At 46.7% G+C, this 22,560-nt stretch overlaps 1 protein-coding gene across 1 annotated transcript in view; it reads right to left on the reverse strand.

Annotated features, from left to right (window-relative positions):
• The window catches only part of PPARGC1A (peroxisome proliferator-activated receptor gamma, coactivator 1 alpha), a 173,255-nt gene that overhangs the window by 15,880 nt on the left and 134,815 nt on the right, over positions 1-22,560 (reverse strand). Inside the window, exon 8 of the mRNA XM_015416760.1 lies at positions 377-1,292. Coding sequence (XP_015272246.1) covers positions 377-1,292 — 916 coding nt within the window. The remainder of the gene's footprint in view (positions 1-376; positions 1,293-22,560) is intronic.

The following is a 22,560-nucleotide window of genomic DNA, read 5'->3' on the forward strand; positions in this document are numbered from 1 at the left end:
TGGAGCCATCCTTCCTGAACTAAGACAAAAGTCGGAGCCGGAGGCTAAAAAACTGTGAGCTAGCTCACACTAACTCAGCTTAGAGGGAACACTGCCTAGGACCCTTTTCAGGTTTGTAGAAAGATCTGCCTTGCCCTGTCTGTTCACAGCTCCAGTCACCGGATTTAAGTATCCAAAGATATCCTGACTTCGCTATTAGGATATAAGATGATGTACTGTCACGTGAGCTGTCGATCTTATTTTACATGAACTAGCTCAGTACTGGGGACAGTAAAAGGTTAGCATCATGGGTTTCTCAAGGACTGGTATTCTCTGTGAGTCAGGTGTTCATTTCCAGCCCACCCCATTTTCTGCAGTCGTTCTCTTTAGATGGTACCTTGAAGAGGATCTACTGCACGGTGACCTTGATCTCGATCGGGAATATGGAGAACGGGAACAAGACCTGTGCTGAGGAAAGGACCTTGATCGAGATCGTATCCTTTGGAATCTTTGAGAAAGGAAGGATTTGGGTGGAGATACCAAATCTCTGCACGGAGAGTTAAGGGAAGAGCAAGAAGGCGACAGATCAAACAAGGAGTAGGTTTGCGTTCCATCCCACGAGCAGCACAGTTTGTCACATTCGTCTTCACTGTCATCCAAAAGGCCATCCATTACCAGCCCTGAATTTATAAACATAGGTAGTCTGGAGAATTGTTCGTCGCTATAATGGCTGTCCCTCAGCCCACTGCTCTTAGTGGTCTCTTCCTCAAAAACCGCTTGGCTCGGGTGACCAAAGTGCTTATTGAGTTCGGCCCGGATTTCCTGGTCTTGGAGCTGTTTCCGGTTGTTGTGCTGCGGATCCTGCTTGCTCACCTGTGAAGTCTCTCTCTTGCCATACTGGCTGAGTGGGTCAAAGGGAGAACAAATATGACACTGCCACCCAGGCAAGCAGCCTTGTGATTCTACTTGTCCAGAATACTGGAGTTCCTGGGGTAGGTTGATACGCACGTCTGCTTTTGAGTTAACAGACTGACAGTAGTCATGGTCGCCAAACAGCCGCAAACCAGGCCGCTTTGTCTTCCTCTCCTCGTGGCCGGCAGACAGAACGGTTGTCTTGCTAAGCTGCGCATACAGCTCTGACTGTGCTGGACCCTTCCGAAGCGAGTTAGGTCCTTGAGAGCTGGAAGACTCACTACAGCGGGGTTTTTTGGAAGATGGCACGACAGTCTTGCATGATGACTTCGGCTTTGGCGAAGTCCTAAAAGGGTTGTCTTGGTTGGCTTTGTGAGGAGGGGTTGTAGGTGGAGTTAGGCCTTAGAAAAAGCAGAGGGGTAGGGGGGAACAAGAAGTCATAATGTGTGAACTATGTCTCCCCACATCCAGGTTTTCCAGTACATTACGCTACCTCCCTTCTTTCAACTCCCTAGTCAAAAACCATCTTCCCTTTGCAGCTTTTGGTTCAATCTCCTAATGTTCCCCCCTTAACGAAACTAAGACTAAACATATCTGAATTACCATCTCCATTTTCTCCCCTCAATCCACCACTTCCCCTGTGTCCACGGCTTAGATTGTACCCTCCTCGGGACAGAGATTTTTACTTTTGTTATAAAATAACCTGAAGCAGTTTTCTGCCAATCCGTCCAGCAGCGTGGACTTGTTTCAACTCCTTCTTACGCCATGTGGTAAAAAACAGAAGGTCAAGATTTTGAGGAAGGAGCAAATGTTGTTTCTTTCCTTACCAGAATTGCCCTAAGGAGAACTGAGGCAACAATAGCACGGGCAAGGCTCTAGTGCGGGGTTCTTCCTCCCCACAAAGTGGCACTGATCTTCCCAACTTCTTGGTGTGGCAGAAGCTCCAAAGCTGTTAAAAGTATGCTTTCCAAAGAGCTCCGGAAATGAAACCAACTAATTGTGGGAACATTTAGTGCTTCAGATGCAGAAGTTGACTGTATCAGTGCCCCCAACACACATGGTCACAATTTGCCATCTGGGATTTCATTATCTATCTATCTGTCATCTCCTGATGCTACACACACACACACACACACACATATACACATTTGTTGTTGTTGTTCAGTCGCACAGTCGAGTCTGACTCTTCGCGACCCCATGGACCAGATCACGCCAGGCCTTCCTGTCTTCCGCCGTCCTCTGAAGTTGGCTCAATTTCATGTTCATTGCATCTATGACACTGTCTAACCATCTCATCCTTTGCCGTCCCCGTCTTCTTTGACCTTCAGTCTTTCCCAGCATCAGGTTCTTCTCCAGTGAGTGCTCCCTTCTCATTGGGTGGCCAGAGTATTTGAGCTTCAGTTTCAGTCTCTGGCCTTCCAGGGAACAGTCAGGGTTGATTTCTTTTAGGATTGACTGATTTGATCTCCCTGCAGTCCAAGGGACTCTCAAGAGTCTTCTCCAGCACCATAGTCCTAAAGAATCTATTCTTCGGCACTCGGCCTTCCTTATAGTCCAACTCTCGCAGCCATACATATACACATACATACATACATACATACATATACATATACACACACACACACATATATATATATATATATATATGAGAAATCCCTTATGACAAAATGTGATCATGTGTGTTGAGGCACTGATACCAACAACTTTTGAATTTGAACTACAAAACAGTGGATACATACCATGAAGATAGTAACTAGACTAATACACACACATACACACACTATATCTATCCATCCATCCATCCATCCATCCATCCATCCATCCATCCATCCATCCATCCATCCATCCACATACTCGCTATACACACTGTACACACTCACTATCTATATATACACAATATAAATAGTGCGCGCGTGCATACACACACACACACACACACAGAGGATTAATTATACGAAACATACACTGAGGAATTTTTTTTAAAAATTACACAGTCCCTTCTCCTGCCCTCTCTCCCCACCTCCCAAATCTTCTGAAAGCCAAAATAATTAGTAGAGGAATGCCTGGAGGAAAGGAAACGTGACGCAAATGCATGGGTAAGGCACAAAACAGTTGGCTGTTGGGAGCAATGAAGCAGCCGGGGGGGGCACCCCAAACGGAGCAGCCTTTGCGAGGCCACCCAGTGCGAACGGGTCAGGGCTAACTCCCACCCACAAGAGACCGTCCAGCACAGAACTCCACTGGGAAGTCCATATGAAGCCCTCCTCTGAGCAAAGTTCTTGCTTTTCGATGCAGGATGTATTTACGGAATGGGGGCGTTAACGATTCCCCTAAAATGAATTTCTGTGACAAAGCACGCAGCAAACAATGGCATTACTGCTGAAATGACAGCTTCTAAATGCCAGCCAGCATCACAAGGGAGAGAAACTGAAATTTACCTGAGGCTTAGCAAATAGAGGCTTCAGTAAATACAGGGGAGACAAATGTCAGATCAATAGGTAACAGGCTGCCCCCCTCCACAGCATGATGTTAATTTACTATAGTAGATCTCTTTGTAAAGATGAAAGATCACACACAGATGCACCGAAATCCCAAAAATGAAAGAAATCAATGCTTTTATCGCACAGCTGATATTTTTGCACAGTGGCTGTCTGCAAGTCTTTTGAGCTTCCCTTTGGTTTCATAAAATATGCTGTTAATGGAAGGTGGTTTGGGTTTTTGACACAGGTTTTTTTTCCCCGGGGGTGGGGGGTGGGTTCTTCCTAGCATTAAGTAAAGCAGGCTTTCCAAATAATTTCAGAAATATCCAACAATGGAGACTTTTGCAGTCAAGAGTCCACAGAAAGTTTCAGTCTTGCATTTCCTCCCTGATAACAGAGAATGTGGTGTCGGATTGCGACTGCTACCATGCAAATTGAAGATCCAAGTATAGAAAAGTATATCCAATGATATGATCATCTTCCTAAAACTGGAGAAATTAGTTCGGTTCAACCTTTGGGCATGCACATGCTCAGCTCCTAGAGCCTCCCCACCCTCAAGCGCAACATACATACTTTAATCCAAAGTGTATCCTAGCAGCAAGCTGCAGCACAGAAACCCAAAGCATGTAGGTGCCCGTAACAGGCATTCTACAACCACAGCTGTCATGCTGCTATCCGGAGTGTGTGTATATGTGATGCAAGTGGGAAGAAGAAGAAGAAGAAGAAGAAGAAGAAGAAGAAGAAGAAGAAGAAGAAGAAGAAGAAGAAGAAGAAGAAGAGGAGGAGGAGGAGGAGGAGGAGGAGGAGGAGATTGGATTTATACCCTGCCCTTCACTCGAAGTCTCAGAGCGGCTTACAAACTCCTTTCCCTTCCCCTCTCCACAACAGACACCCTGTGAGGTAGGCGGGGCTGAGCTTTCTTGAGAACTGCCCTTGAGAGAACAGCTCTGAGAGAACTTGTGACTGACCCAAGGTCATCCAGCAGGTGCAAGTTGAGGAGTGGGGAAATCAAACCCTGTTCTCCCAGATTAGAGTCCACGCACTTAACCACTACACCAAACTGGCTCTCACGCAATGGCGGGTGCTATGTTGAGGATCACTCATCCAGATGGAAACTAAGTGGCAACAAGGAGCAGGGGGAGGGCAAGCCACACAATGCAGAAACTATACCGGCATGACAGCTTCCACCGGAACACTCTTCTCACTGACACCTTGGCTTGTGCCCACATTGGTTGCTGGAGGCTATAGAAGTGCAGCCTACGGGCTCCAGGGAGGCCTAGGGTGTGATTGCACAAGCAGTTTGGCCCAACATGGCCACCCATCTCCTCCGGATTAAATGGGCATAGTCACACAGCCACATCTGTCGGGCATTCCCCAAGCATACTCAACCCGTCATGGGATAACTTGGAGCTGGGGTAAAAAGGCACCACATCACATTCATTGTGTGTGGCCAGATGTCCAAATGTGGAGGAGCACACACAAAACGGATTGGCAGCCTGAGTCTGCAGATCTGTTTCTGCCACTGGGGCATTTAAAACAGTTTGTGCCTATATGCGCATGTGCGCGCGCATGGGCACATATGCACGCATGGGCACATATGCACCCGCCTGCATTTTAAAAAATGACTGGGCAGCGCGCTCTTTGACTGAGGTGCTGCAGTAACGTGGATGCTTAACGGCTGTGTGGGTAACCCGCAGCAGGGTGTACTGTCTGGATGATATGCCCCGCAACCTTTCAAACCGGTACATTAGAGGTGGTGCCATATCGCGCTAAGCCACCAGTGTGATCACATTCTAGTGGCTCCAGGGAAGCCTGTACTACAGTAGCTATCAGGGCCTACATTTCCTAGGTCACCCTTTGGACCCTGTGATTGGCTAACAGGGAATCTGGAGGGAAAACTTACACCAGTAGAATAGTAAAGGGTGTTACCTGGGAAGAAGTGAGAAAAGGCTTTGCCCAAAGTGGGTTCGCTCCCAGGGAGCAGAGCTAGTGCTGCAGATGAAGGGATCCCTCACCCAAAGGGGGTGAGCCAGCCTGAGGCCAAATACCTAGAGAAGGCCAGGGATGGTATAGTCAGATGCGTTAGGGTTTCTTATTTTGCTGGTTTACCTACCTTTACTGAGCTCATTTTTCCTGCATGTTATTGGAATTACAGTTGTTGTTAAATCTCTTTAATAAAACTAGTTTATTACTCTTTGTGGGTCTGCACGCCTCATTCAGTCACTTATAAGGGGAAATCTGCTGGAAAAGGAATGTATAAAGGGGTAGGGTGGGTGCTCTGGGCCCTCCCGAGGAGACCCATGTTGTTGTTATTATTATTATTATTAATAATAAAAATGTGTGCGATTTAGAGAATTATATGTTGTCCTCCCTTACCCCTATGAAATTGTTAGTCCCTTGTGTGAAACCTGTGTAACTGTAAATCGCTCAGAGCCAGCAGCTCTGCCGGATTGAGCGATCAATAAATCGAAAGGTGGTATTATTATTATTAAAATTTCTATCCCGCCCTCCCAGCCAGGGTCGGCTCACATAAAATAACATAAGAATTACAATAATATAAATTAAATTAAAACTCGGCAACATCAGTGAATACAAATAAACCTGAGTGGTGGCAGCTGTTAGAGAGCTTTTCTAGCCGCTGCCCACGACATAGGTCACCAACCTTTCTGAGTCTGTGGGCTCGTTCAGAATTCTGACATGGCTTGATGGGCGCAGCAACAAAATGGCTGCCAAAATGGCTACCCCAGGAGGCCGAGTGAGCCGCAAAATAATTGCCACAGTAATACAGTGCTGTGGTGGCAGCGGCTGCCAAAGCAACATTTTTAAAAAATCTGCACAGCCAATCTGTAATGTATTAGAATGATTACATGAATCACCTCATTAGACTCCCATGTTAAGCTTCGAGCCAAGCCAGGGCTCCTCTGACCGAACTTCCTATTGGTCGCTTTGTAACAGCGACCAATCAGAACAGTACTATTCCCTGGGAGGGAAAGATTCCCATTGGTCCTTAACTGAGCAATCTTATTGGTTGTTATTTGTAAATAGGCGTGGCTACATTAGCCCGGTTATGTTTAAAAGGAGCATAGCTCCCACAGTTTGTCGTTCTGGTTTCTTACTGAGTTGAGTGCTTGTTCGTTACTTCCAATAAAGCTGAATCACTTGCTGAATCACTCTAAGAGTCCTTTGTTAGTGCGATCTAACAATTGGCGAGGTAGGCAGCCCTGCGGACATCCACACTTCGGACTCGGAAGAAAGCGGGCAGAGCACAGCAGCCGATCCGGCGGAGGCGCCACCAGCTCCGGTGCCCAAGTCTCCCACGATGGCTGGAAGCCAGAAGTTCGAGTGCTTCGAACCCTCCTCAGAAGACTGGGACTCCTACCTGTCCAGGTTCGAGTTCCATCTGGAAACGCATGACATTACCGATGAGGCGAAGAAACGAGCATGCCTCCGGAGTTCCTGCGGGAAGGGAACCTTCGACATTGCCAGGTCGTTAATGGCCCCGACAGATATGAAGACTGTCTCCTATGCTGACATCACAGAGAAGCTGAAGGCCCATTTTTCTCCACAACCGTCGGAGATCGCCTGCCGGCACGCTTTCTACAAGCGGAACCAGGCCGGAGGCGAGACCATCGCAGATTTCGTGGCGGCCCTTCGCAAAGCCGCACGACCATGTAATTTCCACAACGTGGAGGAAGCCCTCAGAGACCGTCTCGTCTGCGGTCTCAAAGATGAAAGGCTGCAACAGAGGCTGTTCGCCCGCACCACCCTGACCTGGGCAGTGGCCTACGAAGAGGCCATGGCCGCGGAAGCAGCGGAGAAGTCCACAAAGGAGGTCCGCCAGCGGGTGGCAGAGCCCAGTATACACGCTCAACGAGACAGCGAGGGCGAAGACGCGGATGATGACGTCAACGCGGTTCGAGGCAAGCGGACCCCAGCGAAGACTACCAACGTCAAGCCTTGCTCCGGTTGTGGCGGGAAACACCAGCGCGACTCCTGTTGGGCTCGTGATGTCGACTGCAGAGCGTGTGGGCGGCGTGGTCATCTGGCCAGAGTCTGCAGATCAGCGAAGAAGGATCCCTCAACTAACAACCGGTCAGCGCAGAGGGGCACTCCAGTCAGCACCCAAGGCAAGACCCGTTCCTCAGCATCGGAAGCAAGCTGCCAGTTGACGGCGACCTTGTCGAGCGCATCGGCCGTAAATCGCACCAGCAGCCAGGGCAAGATCACCGTGACTCCACTCCTCGACGGCCGACCCTGTACAATGGAGGTGGACTCAGGATCGTCCGTGACGGTGATTTCTGCCGCGTCCTGGCGCCAGTTGTTCCCGAACCGAAGCCGGCGGCGGCTCCAGCCTGCGGGAACCAGAGTGTCCGACTTCCAGGGCAACCGAATTCCCTTGGCCGGACGGGACTCTGTTACTGTTGAGTATAAGGGGAAATGTGTTAAACTGTCATTCCTGATTGCAGAGGGAGACCGGGTTAACCTGCTAGGGTTAGATTGGTTTGAGCCATTGGGCATTGGTATTTCTGGGATTAACAGGATGTCTGAAAATAAATGGGGCATGCTGTACGACCTGTTCCCTGATGTATTTGCCGAAGGGTTGGGGAGGTACAAGGGCCCCCCGGTTGCGTTTGACTTAGATCCGTCAGTCAAACCTATTAGGTTGAAGTATCGGAAAGTACCTGTGTCTCTCAAACATAAGGTGGAAAAAGAGATTGACAAACTAGTTGAGCAAGGGGTTTTAGAGCCAGTACCATACAGCAAATGGGAGACCCCGATCGTAACCCCTGTCAAATCAGATGGGTCCATACGACTATGCGCCGATTACAAATGTACGATTAACAAGGCGCTGCAGCAACATTCGTACCCGGTCCCGGTAATAAGCCACATTTTGGCTTCCCTGGGGGGTGGCAAGATTTTCGCCAAATTTGACCTGGCCCAGGCATACCAGCAGTTGCCTGTCACCCCGGAGGCTGCCGAGGCCCAAACAATTGTAACCCACCAAGGGGCTTTTAAAGTGAACAGGCTGCAATTCGGGGTCAACGTAGCACCTGGGATTTTTCAGGGCCTCATGGAACGTCTACTAAGGGGGGTACCTGGCACAGTGCCCTATTTTGACGACGTGCTGATTGCGGGCGGGTCTGAACAGGAACTACTGGACCGGGTTAAAGAGGTCCTCAGGCGTTTTCAAAATGCCGGTCTCAGAGTTAAGCGCTCAAAATGCACGCTCGGGGTGGAAAGTGTGGACTTCCTGGGGTTTCGCATTGACGCAGAGGGAGTCCACCCCACGGATGAGAAGGTATCTGCAATCCAAAACGCCCCCAGGCCGGTGAGTAAGAAGGAGCTCCAATCCTTTTTAGGACTCCTGAATTTTTATCATGCGTTTTTACCGCATAAGGCATCAGTGGCGGCCCCTTTGCACGCGCTTTTGCACAAGGAGGCAAAATGGAAGTGGGGGCAGGCCGAGGAAAAGGCTTTTGTGGGAGTCAAGGAGCTGCTGACATCTAATGCCGTACTCACGCATTATGATGAACACAAGCTCCTGGTGTTAGCTGCTGACGCTTCACCTTTTGGAGTAGGCGCAGTTTTAAGCCATCTGATGCCTGATGGGAGCGAAGCGCCTATCGCTTTTTATTCTAGATCACTATCTGCGGCAGAGCGGAACTATGCCCAGATAGACAAGGAGGGTCTGGCGTTGGTAGCGGCTGTCAAAAAGTTCCATGATTTTATTTTTGGCAGACGATTTTTGCTGGTCACTGACCACAAGCCGCTACTGGGGATTTTTGCGCCCGATAAGCAATTGCCAAACATCATGTCCCCACGCATGCTTAGATGGGCGATATTTTTGCAGGCTTATGATTTTGACTTAGAGCACCGGCCTGGGAAAGCGATTGGGCATGCGGATGCCCTCAGCCGGTGCCCGGTGCCGGACATTGGCGCAGACCCTGCCCCCGCCTGTGAGGTCTTGGCAATTGAGGAGCTTCCTCGACCCCCGGTATCATCCAGGGACATTGCAGCACACACGGCCAAGGATAGCGTGCTGTCCCGAGTATTAAACTGGGTTTGGAGGGGGTGGCCGGTTGGAAGCGTTGAACCGGAGTTCGGCCCTTACAAAAGCCGTCAAAATGAACTATCCATTTCTAAGGGCTGTGTATTATGGGGGAACAGGGTGGTGGTTCCTGACAAACTCAGGACGAGAGTGTTAGAGTCGCTGCACGAGGGTCACCCCGGTATGGTACACACCAAAGCGTTGGCCAGAGGGTATGTCTGGTGGCCGGGGCTGGACAAAGAGATCGAAGAATGGGTACGAGGGTGTCCCAAATGCCAGCAAGTCAGACCCGATCCCCCACAAGCTACACCCCAAGGCTGGGAGTCATCTGGTAAACCCTGGGCCAGATTGCATATAGATTTTGCTGGCCCTCTCCAAGGGCAAATGTTCCTAATTGTGGTGGACGCTATGTCCAAATGGCTGGAGGTCGTGCATATGAAATCGACCACATCACTTGCTGTGATCCATGCGCTCCGCCGACTTTTTGCCACCCACGGGTTGCCTGACGTCATCGTCAGTGACAACGGGCCTCAATTTGTGTCTGAGGAATTTAGGCTCTTCCTCACGAGTAATGGCATACGCCAAATGACTTCGGCCCCTTTCCATCCGGCATCTAATGGCCAAGCCGAACGGATGGTCAGGACGGCCAAAGAGGCCCTGGGTAAAATGGACGAAGGGGACTGGAGCCAGAGGCTGGGCTCCTTTCTTTTGCTGCAGCACACCACCCCCTGTAGTGCTACAGGCCGTAGTCCGGCCGAATTGTTAATGGGGCGGAGACTCACGACCCGTTTGAACCGAATGCACCCAGACCTCACTGAAGAGCAATCCGAGCACTGTCCCCGAGTCAGGGCAGACCCCTGTGTGCGGGGCTGAAACCCCAGTAGAGTTTATGCCTGAACCAGGCTGTAGTGAACCCCACAGTGACCCACAACCTTGTGTGCCCATAGAGCCTGCACCACTTCGCAGGTCTCAGCGTGCGCGGCAAATGCCGACTTATCTGAAGGACTATGATTGTAATAAGTTGTGGGATAGCTGAGGTACAAATGAATGACTTGACTGTATGTAAATAATAAAAACAAATGGGATGATGACTTAACTTAGGGGGGAGGAATTGTAATGTATTAGAATGATTACATGAATCACCTCATTAGACTCCCATGTTAAGCTTCGAGCCAAGCCAGGGCTCCTCTGACCGAACTTCCTATTGGTCGCTTTGTAACAGCGACCAATCAGAACAGTACTATTCCCTGGGAGGGAAAGATTCCCATTGGTCCTTAACTGAGCAATCTTATTGGTTGTTATTTGTAAATAGGCGTGGCTACATTAGCCCGGTTATGTTTAAAAGGAGCATAGCTCCCACAGTTTGTCGTTCTGGTTTCTTACTGAGTTGAGTGCTTGTTCGTTACTTCCAATAAAGCTGAATCACTTGCTGAATCACTCTAAGAGTCCTTTGTTAGTGCGATCTAACACAATCAGATCTCCAATACTGAATCAGAAGCCCTGCTGGCCCCACTTCCTAAAAACACTTGCCAGAAAACATGTCAGGGGGAGCCATGGCACCCATGGGTACAGCAGGATGGCATCTGCACTGGAAAGCAAACCTCTGCCTCTCCCTGGCTCAGCAATGGTGGCCTAGTGATGCAGGGGTGCTTAGATGCTTTCGGGGGAGAAGCCAGGATGTGCCAGGAAATGCAACAGCAGCCACCACATTGAAGGGTGCTGAGCTAGATGGACTGATGGTTCCAGCTCAGCGGAAGGTAGCTTCACATGCTCTGTTTTCAACGGCTTTCACACATCTAGCTAGTAATCTTAAGTATAACGTCCTTTCCTTTAGGGAAAATGTAATAATTGTGGGTATAGTTGGATCGTAAATGTCTATGTCGTGTAGAATAAGCATTTCTCTGTTTTTTAAACCATACAATTAAACCACACAACAATGCTAAGTAACGTCAATGAAACATGTTCTATAGGACTTGCAAAAGACAAAGAAAAACTTGCATGACTGATGGGCGATCACCCCAAAAGAGACTGGGCACCCTTATTTTGTTCGGGGTGGGAATTGCAAGACATGAACTCTTGAGGTCAAGGAAAGGATCAATTTTGTTTTGAACTTCTGAACAAAATATCGAGTTAGATAATATGGATCAACTCCTTGAACCAGAGACAAGAGCTATTGCTAGCTGAACGGATCTGCGGGATCCAACCGAAGAACATTAAAGGAATGAAAGAAGTGCCAGATTAATAGATATTGTTCCAAGACAATATTCAGCTCAGACAAAAAAGGACACAAAATGGACTCAGCAATGACATTAACAATACAGTACAACTTTCCTTCAATTTTATCTTTCCTCCACTTTCACACACTTACAGTTTAAAGGCACTTTGGGATCGTAAACACAGATTACAGAATGTTCTAATTGATTTAACTCAATGAAGAAAATATGTTAAAACTAGCAGATGGGTTCAAATAAGAGTTAGCCTGGTAAACAGAACCAAACAGTTACCAAGGGGAGAAAAAAGCCAAAAGATTAAGAATTTGTTTGTGTGAAACACAAATTCTGTAGTTTCAGAGGGTACTTGTGTTCGCCTGTAGTAAAACAGTTCAGCTTCAGACTAGGAGTGCCTAGAACAGCGTTCCGTGCGCCTTGGTGTTTAGTCATGCTGGCCACATGACCACGGAAACGTCTTCGGACAGCGCTGGCTCTTCGGCTTTGAAACGGAGATGAGCACCGCAACCCTAGAGTCGGATTCGACTTGGCTTTCGAGCAAGGGAACCTTTACCTTAGAGTCCAACAAGAGTTTCGGGGTGTAAACTTCCCTTCACCAGGCATGAATAGAAATTGAGATCTCTAAGTCCTGTCAGAAGGTGTCGTAAAGGATGCTTGTAAGGGATGCAACGCTACCATATCTATTGTAATCAGCTTGATTAGAGCAAAGAGGAAATGCTTGGGGGCTGAAAATTAGCACCTGTAGTGAGATAAGTATCCTATGTCCCTGTTCAGTCCTGGGGGGCGGTCCATTGTTCAGAACTTGTGAATTAACTCAAGTTCAGCAATCTCCTATTGTAATTTCCCGTTGAAATGTCTTTGTTTGGGGACTGCCATTCTTAGGTCAGCAATGGAATGGCCTGGGGTGTGTGGAGGGAGGTGACAGAGAACAGAAATTAAGCTGCAAAATAATGAGAAAAGAAAGGGGGAGCTGCATTTTGGAGTACAAATGCTTGAGAAGTGCAGCTGACACCAATATTATTAAAATATAGTACATTTAATACACCAACATAAGCATATAGAAATACTGACACAGCAAGCATATCCAATACGATGAATATGCTAGTTCAGGGTTCCAGAGGAAACCCTGTTTTGTGCAGTTTGTTTGGTATTATGTATAGTATTACCTCCAAATGCTTATAACTCCAAAAAGACATTAAACCTGGCAAAGGTGATCGGATTCACTTGTGCAAAACAAGCATTTTTTTTTTAAACTAAGAACAGAAATTCATTTAAAAAATCCAGCATGTACACTAAGGTCTTTTGGCTGGTATCTCCTTGTATGTCTTTTAGGCACCAGGTGAATACTTAAAAAAATTATTCTCAGACATTTGGCAATAATTAGCATTCTCGCTGGCTTGATTAATTCTCATTCTTAACTAATTTAATGGATTTGAGCAGCTTCTGTTTTCTTTCTAACTGCTGTTATTATGATTATATTTAGCTGCTTATTAGTGTTAGGGCTATTTGTGAGAACGATTGGCTATCTGGCTAATTTCATTGTAATGCTGTCAAAATGCAATTAGTAGAGCCCCTAGCAGTTAAGGTTTTTACTGACTGTACTGTATTTCTTCTATTATTGAGAACTGCTTTGTTTGAGAAGCCTCTCTAAAAGTGTCCTGAAGTAAATACAATGAGAAACACCATTATAAAGACCACGTAACCATTCATCATCCTGCAACGTTCTCAATTCCCCCATGTATTGTGTATAATGTGTTACCAACAGAGTTGCCCACAACCTGGAGAAAGTGTCCTGTCCCTTTAACAGGGGCTGTAGGGGTGTTACGTACCAGGTGAAGCGATTTACCTCCACATCCTGAAAACTACCTGTTTCCATACATCAAGTTTCTATTAAAGGTTCAGGACATTCCCCCCCCCCCTTTCAGGCTGTTGGCAACTTTAGTTACCAATTGCTTACAAATCATTAAGAGCAATTATTACATTAACCTGCATGACCAGGTGCCAGTTACTCCACATTTACACCTGAAAAAGCAAATGGTAAGTAGGGATGTGCATTCAGATATCCCTGAGATGAAGATATATCCCAAGAGATCTTGCTGATATTTTTGGGGATATTCGCAATCCCAAATATATCTGAGAATTTTTTTGGTACACCAAAGACATTTGTTGTTGTTGTTCAGTCGCACAGTCGAGTCCGACTCTTCGCGACCCCATGGACCAGCTCTCGCCAGGCCCTCCTGTCTTCCGCCGTCCTCTGAAGTTGGCTCAACTTCATGTTCATTGCGTCGATGACACTGTCTAACCATCTCATCCTTTGCCGTCCCCGTCTGCTTTGACCTTCAGTCTTTCCCAGCATCAGGGTCTTCTCCAGTGAGTGCTCCCTTCTCATTGAGTGGCCAAAGTATTTGAGCTTCAGTTTCATTATCTGGCCTTCCAGGGAACAGTCAGGGTTGATTTCTTTTAGGATTGACTGATTTGATCTTCTTGCAGTCCAAGGGACTCTCAAGAGTCTTCTCCAGCACCATAGTTCAAAAGAATCTATTCTTCGGTGCTCGGCCTTCCTTATAGTTCAACTCTCTCAGTCATACATGACTACTGGGAATACCATTGCTTTGACCATGCGGACTTTTGTTGGCAGGGTGATGTCTCTACTTTTTATCAATCTTTTTAAATTCGCCATCGCTTTCCTCCCAAGGAGCAGGTGTCTTTTAATTTCATGGCTGCAGTCACAGTCTGCGTGGTATCATCTGCATATCTGAGGTTGTTGATCTTTTCCCCAGCAATCTTAATTCCCGCTTGTGATTCATCCAGGCCAGCATTTCGCATGATGTACTCTGCATATATATTAAATAAGCAAGGCGACAATATACATCCTTGTCGTACTCCTTTTCCTATGCTGAACCAATCAGTTGTTCCATATCCGGTTCTAACTGTTGCTTCTTGGCCCTTATACAGGTTTCTCAAGAGACATGTGAGGTGGTCTGGTACTCCCATCTCTTTAAGGACCTGCCATAGTTTGTTGTGATCCACACAGTCAAAGGCTTTAGCATAGTCAATGAAGCAGAAGTAGATGTTTTTCTGGTACTCTCTTGCTTTCTCCATAATCCAGCGAATGTTGGCAATATGATCTCTCGTTCCTCTACCTCTTCGAAACCCAGCTTGTACTTCTGGTAGTTCTCTATCCACGTACTGTTGAAGCCTAGCTTGTAGGATCTTGAGCATGACCTTGCTAGCGTGTGATATGAGTGCAATTGTGCGATAGTTTGAGCATTCCTTGGCATTGCCCTTCTTTGGGATTGGAATGTATACTGATCTTTTCCAATCCTGTGGCCACTGTTGCGTTTTCCAAATTTGCTGGCAAATTGCGTGCAGCACTTTAACAGCATCATCTTTTAAGACTTTGAATAGCTCAGCTGGGATACCATCACCTCCACTAGCTTTGTTGTTAGTAATGCTTTCTAAGGCCCATTTAACTTCACATTCCAGGATGTCTGGCTCGAGGTCAGTGATTATACCGTCGTGGTTGTCAAGGACATCGAGGTCTTTCTTGTATAGTTCTTCTGTGTATTCTTGCCATCTTTTCCTAATCTCTTCTGCTTCTGTTAGGTCCCTACCGGTTTTCCCAATTTTCTTCAGTTTAAGTCTGAATTTTGCAATGAGTAGCTCATGATCTGAACCACAGTCAGCTCCAGGTCTTGTCTCTAGTTTAATTTTGGTTCTCTTTGACTTGGCACATTGGCTTGTGGTTCTGCTGGGATTACTGGGTTCTGCAGTGGTTCTGTTGGGCTTGTTACTGGTTCTTCCATGGGAGACATTTGACCAATGATTGTGGCTTGCAGGCATGGCTTTTGTCCTGGAAGCAGCTCAGAGAGTTTTTTCCCCCTCCACAGGAAAGAATGGAGGATGGCTGGGGGGCACCCTGTTTAGGGGTCCAATTCCTTGGTCCAATCTACTCAAAATTTGGGGGTTACATAAAGGACAGGCACCAGCAGCTCTAGTGCCTGTAAGTTTAACCCCCCTCCCCCAGCCAACCAAAAAGTTTCCCCACAAGGAATAATGGACCTAAAAACCTCTGATATCCGGGGGGGGGGGCATTGAAATAACATACCGGTATTTTGAATTAGGGAATACTGATATTTTTTTAGATCCAATATACCTGAGGCCGGAAAATATCTTCTTCTTTTTTTTTTTTTTTTTTGCATATGCCTAATGGTAAGCTTATGCAGTATTCAAAATTAGGGCTAAAACTCCGCAATATGCCTGACATACGCCGAGACATGGGTTCTCTACCTGAATTGCAGTCAGATTTACACTGGAGGACCTCACTTTAAACAGTGCTAATTTGTTTGGTGCTACAAGGGAGTGTCATGGGGGGGGGGAGACCCTTCCAGTGTCCCTCCCACCTCAATTTTGCTGGCAGAAATGGTGACTGAGGTTGCTTTTTGTCCTGTGGAGCCTTTGCAAAAGCCATTCATGACATAGCAGTGGAAGGGGGGGTATTTGAGAAACATGAGCTCAAAGCCTCCTTGGACATATGGAATCAATGTTCTGGGGAGTCTGGCCATAGTCTTTAATTCAGGGCATAGACCATGTACAAAGTACAGCTGGTCCTGCTGTCTCATTATGGCAGTGGGAGAAAACCGGGCAGGTTCTGAAACAGTTGGGAGAGAGCATGAAAGAGTGCCAAACGGTAGCAAACCGTTCCTCAAAGGTGAGATGATTTAAAGGCGGCCATGGCAGGTGAGATGATTTAAAGGCGGCCTGCACTGGGGTCAAGCGCATGGCACTGCACTAACATAAAAGACTGCTTGCAAATAGCTTCGTATCAGACTCACCACTGAATTATTTCTAGATTAAAAATTCAAGACAAGAGGGTCCTGCTGTATAAAGGAGAGAGAATGGAGATTATCTGAGAGAGAAGCCTGGAACCTAAAACGAGTGCTAGAAACTTAAGAGAGTGGGAGGGACCTGACAACGCTTCACGTTGTAGGATGTTTCATCTGACCTATAGCAGGAAATGCATCATCAAACAAAAAATGAAAACTAAAACAAAAATTTTAATATAACTTCTGCAACTCGGGAGAAATATTTTTCCTCTATTTTTGAAGACATACCTAGCTCTGACTCTCAGATTGTTCAGACTGAACCTCCCGTATCTGACCTCTGGCCACCGGTCTCACCGGAGACCATGAACCAACTGATCGGGCATATCAGCTCAGGCAAAGCACCTGGACAAGATTTAATCTCAATTGATTTGTTTAAATTAAATTCAGTCTGGTGGAGCAATCTTTTGGCTCCTCTATTTACTCAAATAAACAAAACAGGAGCTCAAGAAGTGAGCCAGCAAATCATTGGCCTATCAGCTTGCTTCTCATCCTTAGGCAAAATATATGCAGCTTTCCTTCATTCTGAATTATCGACCTGGTTGGAAGCCGATACAATCCTTTACCCTGAGCAAGCTGGATTCAGAAAAAGTGCCTGGACCACTGTCTTGTTTTTTTACCATCTAGCTGAGAAATATTCATCCAAAGTGGGCAATTGTCTCTATACAGCATTCATGGACCTAAAAGCTGCCTTTGATTCTGTCTCCAGATCTTGTAATAAATATACATATAATAAATAAATAAAAAATAATAAATCCACACTCCAGATAAATAAATCCACAATAAATAAAAGGCTACTATGGCTTATTTTTAATTTAATTTAATTTAATTTAATTTAATTTATTATGGCCCGGCTGGTCAGCTTACAAACTCTATCGATCTTGCTAAAGGGGTAAAACAAGGCTGTTTATTGGCCCCCTCACTTTTTAACTTCTGCTTAAATGACATGGTGTCTTATATCACAAAACATGCTCACCATGTTCCCATATTAGCTGGCCAAGAAATTCCCATGTTACTGTACGTGGATGCTGCAGTCTTGTTATCAAGATCTGAAGTTGGCCTCCGGAAAACAATCAACGTTTTCAACAAGTATTGCAATCAAGAGGGGTTTATGGTAAATTATAGTAAATTAAAAAATATGGTCTTCACTAAAAAGCTAGGCCACAACCGAAAAGCATGGAAAATGTACCTCCTTTTGTTTTGCCCTGAGTGGTTAGCTTTTAGGTCCTACTGGATATATCCAATCTTATCCAAACATCACCTTCCATTGGGAGCCATGGGTGACTTCTTACTTATTGGTGGATATCAACCCTGAAATTACTGTCCCAGTAGCAAAATACTTGGCAATTACAATAGTATTGAAACATAAATAATTGTTATAAAGGAGAAGTTTTACGTAGTTTCCTGGATTCACAACTGCTAAATTTAGATCCAAATTCCTTTAAAATTCCACATTAGAACTCAATTGAAATATTTTACAGTTTTAAACTTTATTTTTATTAAATGGTTTGTATAATTTGGAAATTTTATGTATAACTGATTGATGTGCACTAGTGATCTGCTTAAATATGCTTGAGACTTTTGGTCATGTGAATGGAAATAAATTTTTTCCATTACAAAATGGAAGCTCCATTGACAAAAAAAAAAGCTCCATCATACTTGAGGCTTGGTTTAAATACTGAGTGGATTTAGGTTGCTGAAGTCTACGTTGCTTGACTGGACAGTACTACTTGTGAGTGCGGGTGAGGAATATCACTTTAATGCTTTCCTGTAGAGAGAAAACTACCACACCAAGGAGAAAAGCTCTACCCCAGTCTTTTGCCTGCTATACAGGCTTGCTGTACTGCTATACCGGTTTGCAGGGGGGTAGGGGTTGCCAGGTCCCCCCTGGCCCCCGATGGGGAATGGGGGGGTAGGTTGCTAGAAAAGTCCTAGAGATTTGGGGATGGAGCCAGAGGATGACAGGGACCTCAGTGAGTTATGATGCCTCAGAGTCCCCCCTCCAAAGCATCCATTTTCTCCAGGAGAATTGATTTCTTTAGTCTGGAGATAAGTTGTAATTCTGGGGGATTCCCAGGTCCTGCCTGAAGGATGGCATCCCTAAAGGGGACATTTAAAAATGGCAAACCCAGATCCGGCGTGTTCAGGGTGGTGTGGCAAAATATTGGAAACAAACGGAAGCACCAAAGAAGCAAGAATATGTGAATAAACTGTTGGTGACGGCTGGAAATGACAAACTGTCATCCTTGATGAGAGGGACAACAGACCCAACATTTCAAAAGACGTGGAAAAAACTGTATGACTGGTATAATATAAATGCATAGTTTAAAGTAATGAAATTTTTCGTATTATTCATCTCTTTTAGTTAAATAAAAACTATGGTAAAAAGATAAGAGTATACAGAAACTTAAGCAAACCCATAGAAAGTGATTTAAGAACATTTTTAAATACGGTAATAGAGTTATAAGAAAATATACTGATCTCTTTGTATGTCTCATGTATGTAAGTGGTTGTTTGTTTATATGTTGTATGTATGGATGTGTATAATATGAAAAATAATAAAAGTGTACCCATGGGTACTTTAAAAATAATAATAATGGCAAGCCCATACTTGTAGGCTCATGTGGTACCATCTACCACTTTGCTGTGTTGTGTGTGCAGATGAAGTCAGATTTTAGATATACAAGAGCAGAGGTCATTTCGGGGGGGATCGCGGGGGATCGCAGTTCCCCCGGGTGAGGTACGAGGGGGGCGGGGCACATGATGAAGCCCCGCCCCCTGCTTCCGGCCCTCATTCAGCCAGGAGGAGGCAGGAGAAGAGAGAGGGTAAGTTGCTTCCTCCCCGCCTCTCCCCACCCCTGCCTGCCTGGGGCCAGGGAGGGCCTTCCTTGCACTCCCACCGGCCTTGCAAGTCCACCGCCGGGCCCCTCATGGGGCTCGGCAGTGGAGCTGCAAGGCCGGCAGCGGCGGCCGGGACCGTTGGGGGCGGGGTGTGTGGCCTTATGACACACTTCCGGTGATGTCAGGGTGTGTGGCCTTATGACACACTTCCGGTGATGTCAGGGGGTGTGGCATATGCTAATGAGTTATGCTAATGAGTTCCCCTAGCTCTTTTTCTACGAAACGACCCCTGTACAAGAGGCTTTTAGTGTACATTGGAAATTTAAAAGCACAAACAGGGTGTGAGTACAAAGTTGCATTTAAAACAGAAGCATCATCAGTGCATGATAGAGAGCCGGGCCTGGCTTCCATTACCCTGTTGAGTCTCCTCTCAGTGGCAGCACCACCATCTAATATGTTTTTTTAAAAAAAGGACTTGAAGGTCAGTGAGGAAACTTTGTGCTACACCTTGAGTTAGCAAGAAAGTTCTTGCTGGTTCTTCCACCCCAAAACTCTGTCTTCCCTCCCATCAGAAGCCTTCCACGCCACCTGAATCTAAATTCGGGGAAAATGAGACCCATATTTATTCACAGTGAGTATCGCCTCTGCTTTGCCTGTACTCTAATCACAGTAATCCGAGTTCCATCTCATGCTATGATCCTAAATCAATAGTGTTAAAATATTCGGGCACCCTTTCGGATTATTTCATGCCGTCTGATTTTCCCCTTGGCAAATGTGTACATTCCCCCCCCCCCTCCGCAGTGCAAGGTATATTCCGTGGTCTCTCTTGAACTTAGGAGGTTTTGACAGATTTATGTAAGGACAGATGGCCATTACGGGCTGAAGGCTGACAAGAGGCAGTTCGGAGCATTGTTAACACACTTGCACAAACTCGTAGCAGCACGGCACTGTGCAGAATGTAATTCAGACTATAGCTTTTTTATTGCTGCCTATTTTCTTTTGTCAAAAGCGCCTGCTGTGCACAGCAACAAATGGCTGCCATTACCCGGAATGTAATGGGTGTCAGACAAATCACGTAACACAAACAATCAAGAGTATGTAGGTCATATTTCAACAGAGCACAACCTTAGCAATATTTATGATTCCTGCATTGAAATGTGCTCTATAATAAACAAGTACCTCTACATCACTCACACTTATGTACTTCTGCGGCGCTAACCCCAGTTCCGAGTGGGACAAAAATTTTCCATCAGCAGGCCTTCCGGAAAAAAAACAACAGCCTCAGTTCGTTTTCCGTTTCACAACAATTTCCCCCTTCCCTCAGTGCCAGAGTCTGAAGCTGTGCCACTGAGCCCGGCATAAAGTGAAGCGTTATCACGTTGGGACTTTCTGCGCAAGCAAGCACGCACACACGGACACACACAGAACATCTTTGAGGGAAGCAAGAGAGTTTCAGCGAGATGGACGACACTTCTTAGGGGAGGGCACTCGCAAACTTTTCGAGTTTTTCCCCTAAGGCAACATTTCAAGGTGGATCCGTCACTTCTGGCTTGTGTGCCACATCAGAGGAAGAAAGCAAAAGGGAACATCCAAAAGTCTTGTGGAGTTTGTTCGCGGGGGGGGGGGGGGGGCATACACCGTGCACATTTTAAATGCATTTATCAAAACACTTCTATACTGCTTTCCTATGAACTCAGACCTGTTCAGCAATAAAACAGGGTGAACCTAATCAGCATAAAACAAACAGAAACCCAGAGAATAAATGAGATGACCTAAGAATTAAGTGCCCTCTAAGAAAGGAAGGCTTCACGTGACAATAAAACAATGCATAGAATAATTAATCCTGCAGCCAGCACAGAATCTAAGACCTAAATTAAAAAATTTGCAAAAGGCTTCTTATGAGAGTTGCCACCTGACGTCTGAAAACCCACAGCCCTCCTTTGTGAAGGAGGACTGTAGTTGTGACCATGCTACTGAGAATGCCCACTAGCATGACTTGGGGCCTCCTAGGAATCTGATAAAGCCCATTTCTGCTATCTGGCTGGAACTGCAAGACAAGTGCTATGCAGGGCACGGGACACAGGAGGTCCACATTCACACTGATGGGTCACTGTGTCCTCTGGCCCCTGCTGTTCAACTAATTCTCATCTAAACATATAAGAAGTGTCCAGGTATGGGGCCTCGGATTGGCCACCAGCCCACCCCCAGCTTCCAGAGTCCCACCCAAGGGAAAAGTAATCAGCAGGGGTCGGGAGAGCAGCCACCACACCATGGCTTGCAGGGGATCCAGATGACAATTCTCACAGCAGAGGAGAGAGCGGCAGGCATGGCAGCACCCCTCACCAGGAGAAGCAGGCAGCCAGAGGGGAGGAGGGAGAACATGAGCAGTCACCGGGAACGTGCAGGCCCGCAGGAGCTAGGCCTGGGCCACTTGATGGGAATTTCCACTCCGGTGGGCCTCCTGGGTCAGCCAGTCAGGGGCCAGTAGACAGCCCCAGAGAGGACCTGTTGCAGGAAGAGCAGGGAGGAAGGAACCAGCTCAACGCTGCTCTGACAGGGCAGGCCATCCAAAGGGCAAGGGACTTGGGGAGGCTGGGGAAAAGGAGGGGCCAAGCCTAACCCATCTAAAGCAGATCCCACAACAGGCCAGGGAGGAAGAACTGGATCCTGCTCCAGGATTGCGAGAGCAGGCATTCTGGGGGGAGAGAAGAACCAGGTGGTACAAACAACCTCCTCTCCCCATTCAGAGGCCTGGGGAAGCTGGAGGGGTCAATCCCCACACAAAGGCAGAAGTACAGGCTTCAGGGCCGGCCAGGATAGGGTTGCCAAGTGGAACTTACCTTAGCGGCGGGGGACTCCCGGGTGGATCCCGGAGCGCACGCACCGCACATACGTCACTAGGAAGTGACGTTATGACGCCAGACACGCTGGGGGCGGGGCCACGACCATACAAGGGAAAACCATAGAGTTTTCCCTTGTATGGCCATGGCCCCGCTCCCAGTGTGCTCGGCGTCATAACCAGGAGGAAGCACCATAAGCAATTAAGGAAGAGGGTTTTTTACCCCCATGTCTCATACAATCCAGGTCTATGAGAGGATGGTCATTTCACTGCCAAGATTGAATATGACTGACAGCACGCCAGCATTAACATACAAACATCAAATAATGCTTCCAGTTTCTCAGTAAGT

Source organism: Gekko japonicus, unplaced genomic scaffold (assembly GCF_001447785.1).
Source record: "Gekko japonicus isolate JY-2015 unplaced genomic scaffold, Gekko_japonicus_V1.1 scaffold56, whole genome shotgun sequence".
Lineage (NCBI taxonomy): Eukaryota > Metazoa > Chordata > Lepidosauria > Squamata > Gekkonidae > Gekko > Gekko japonicus.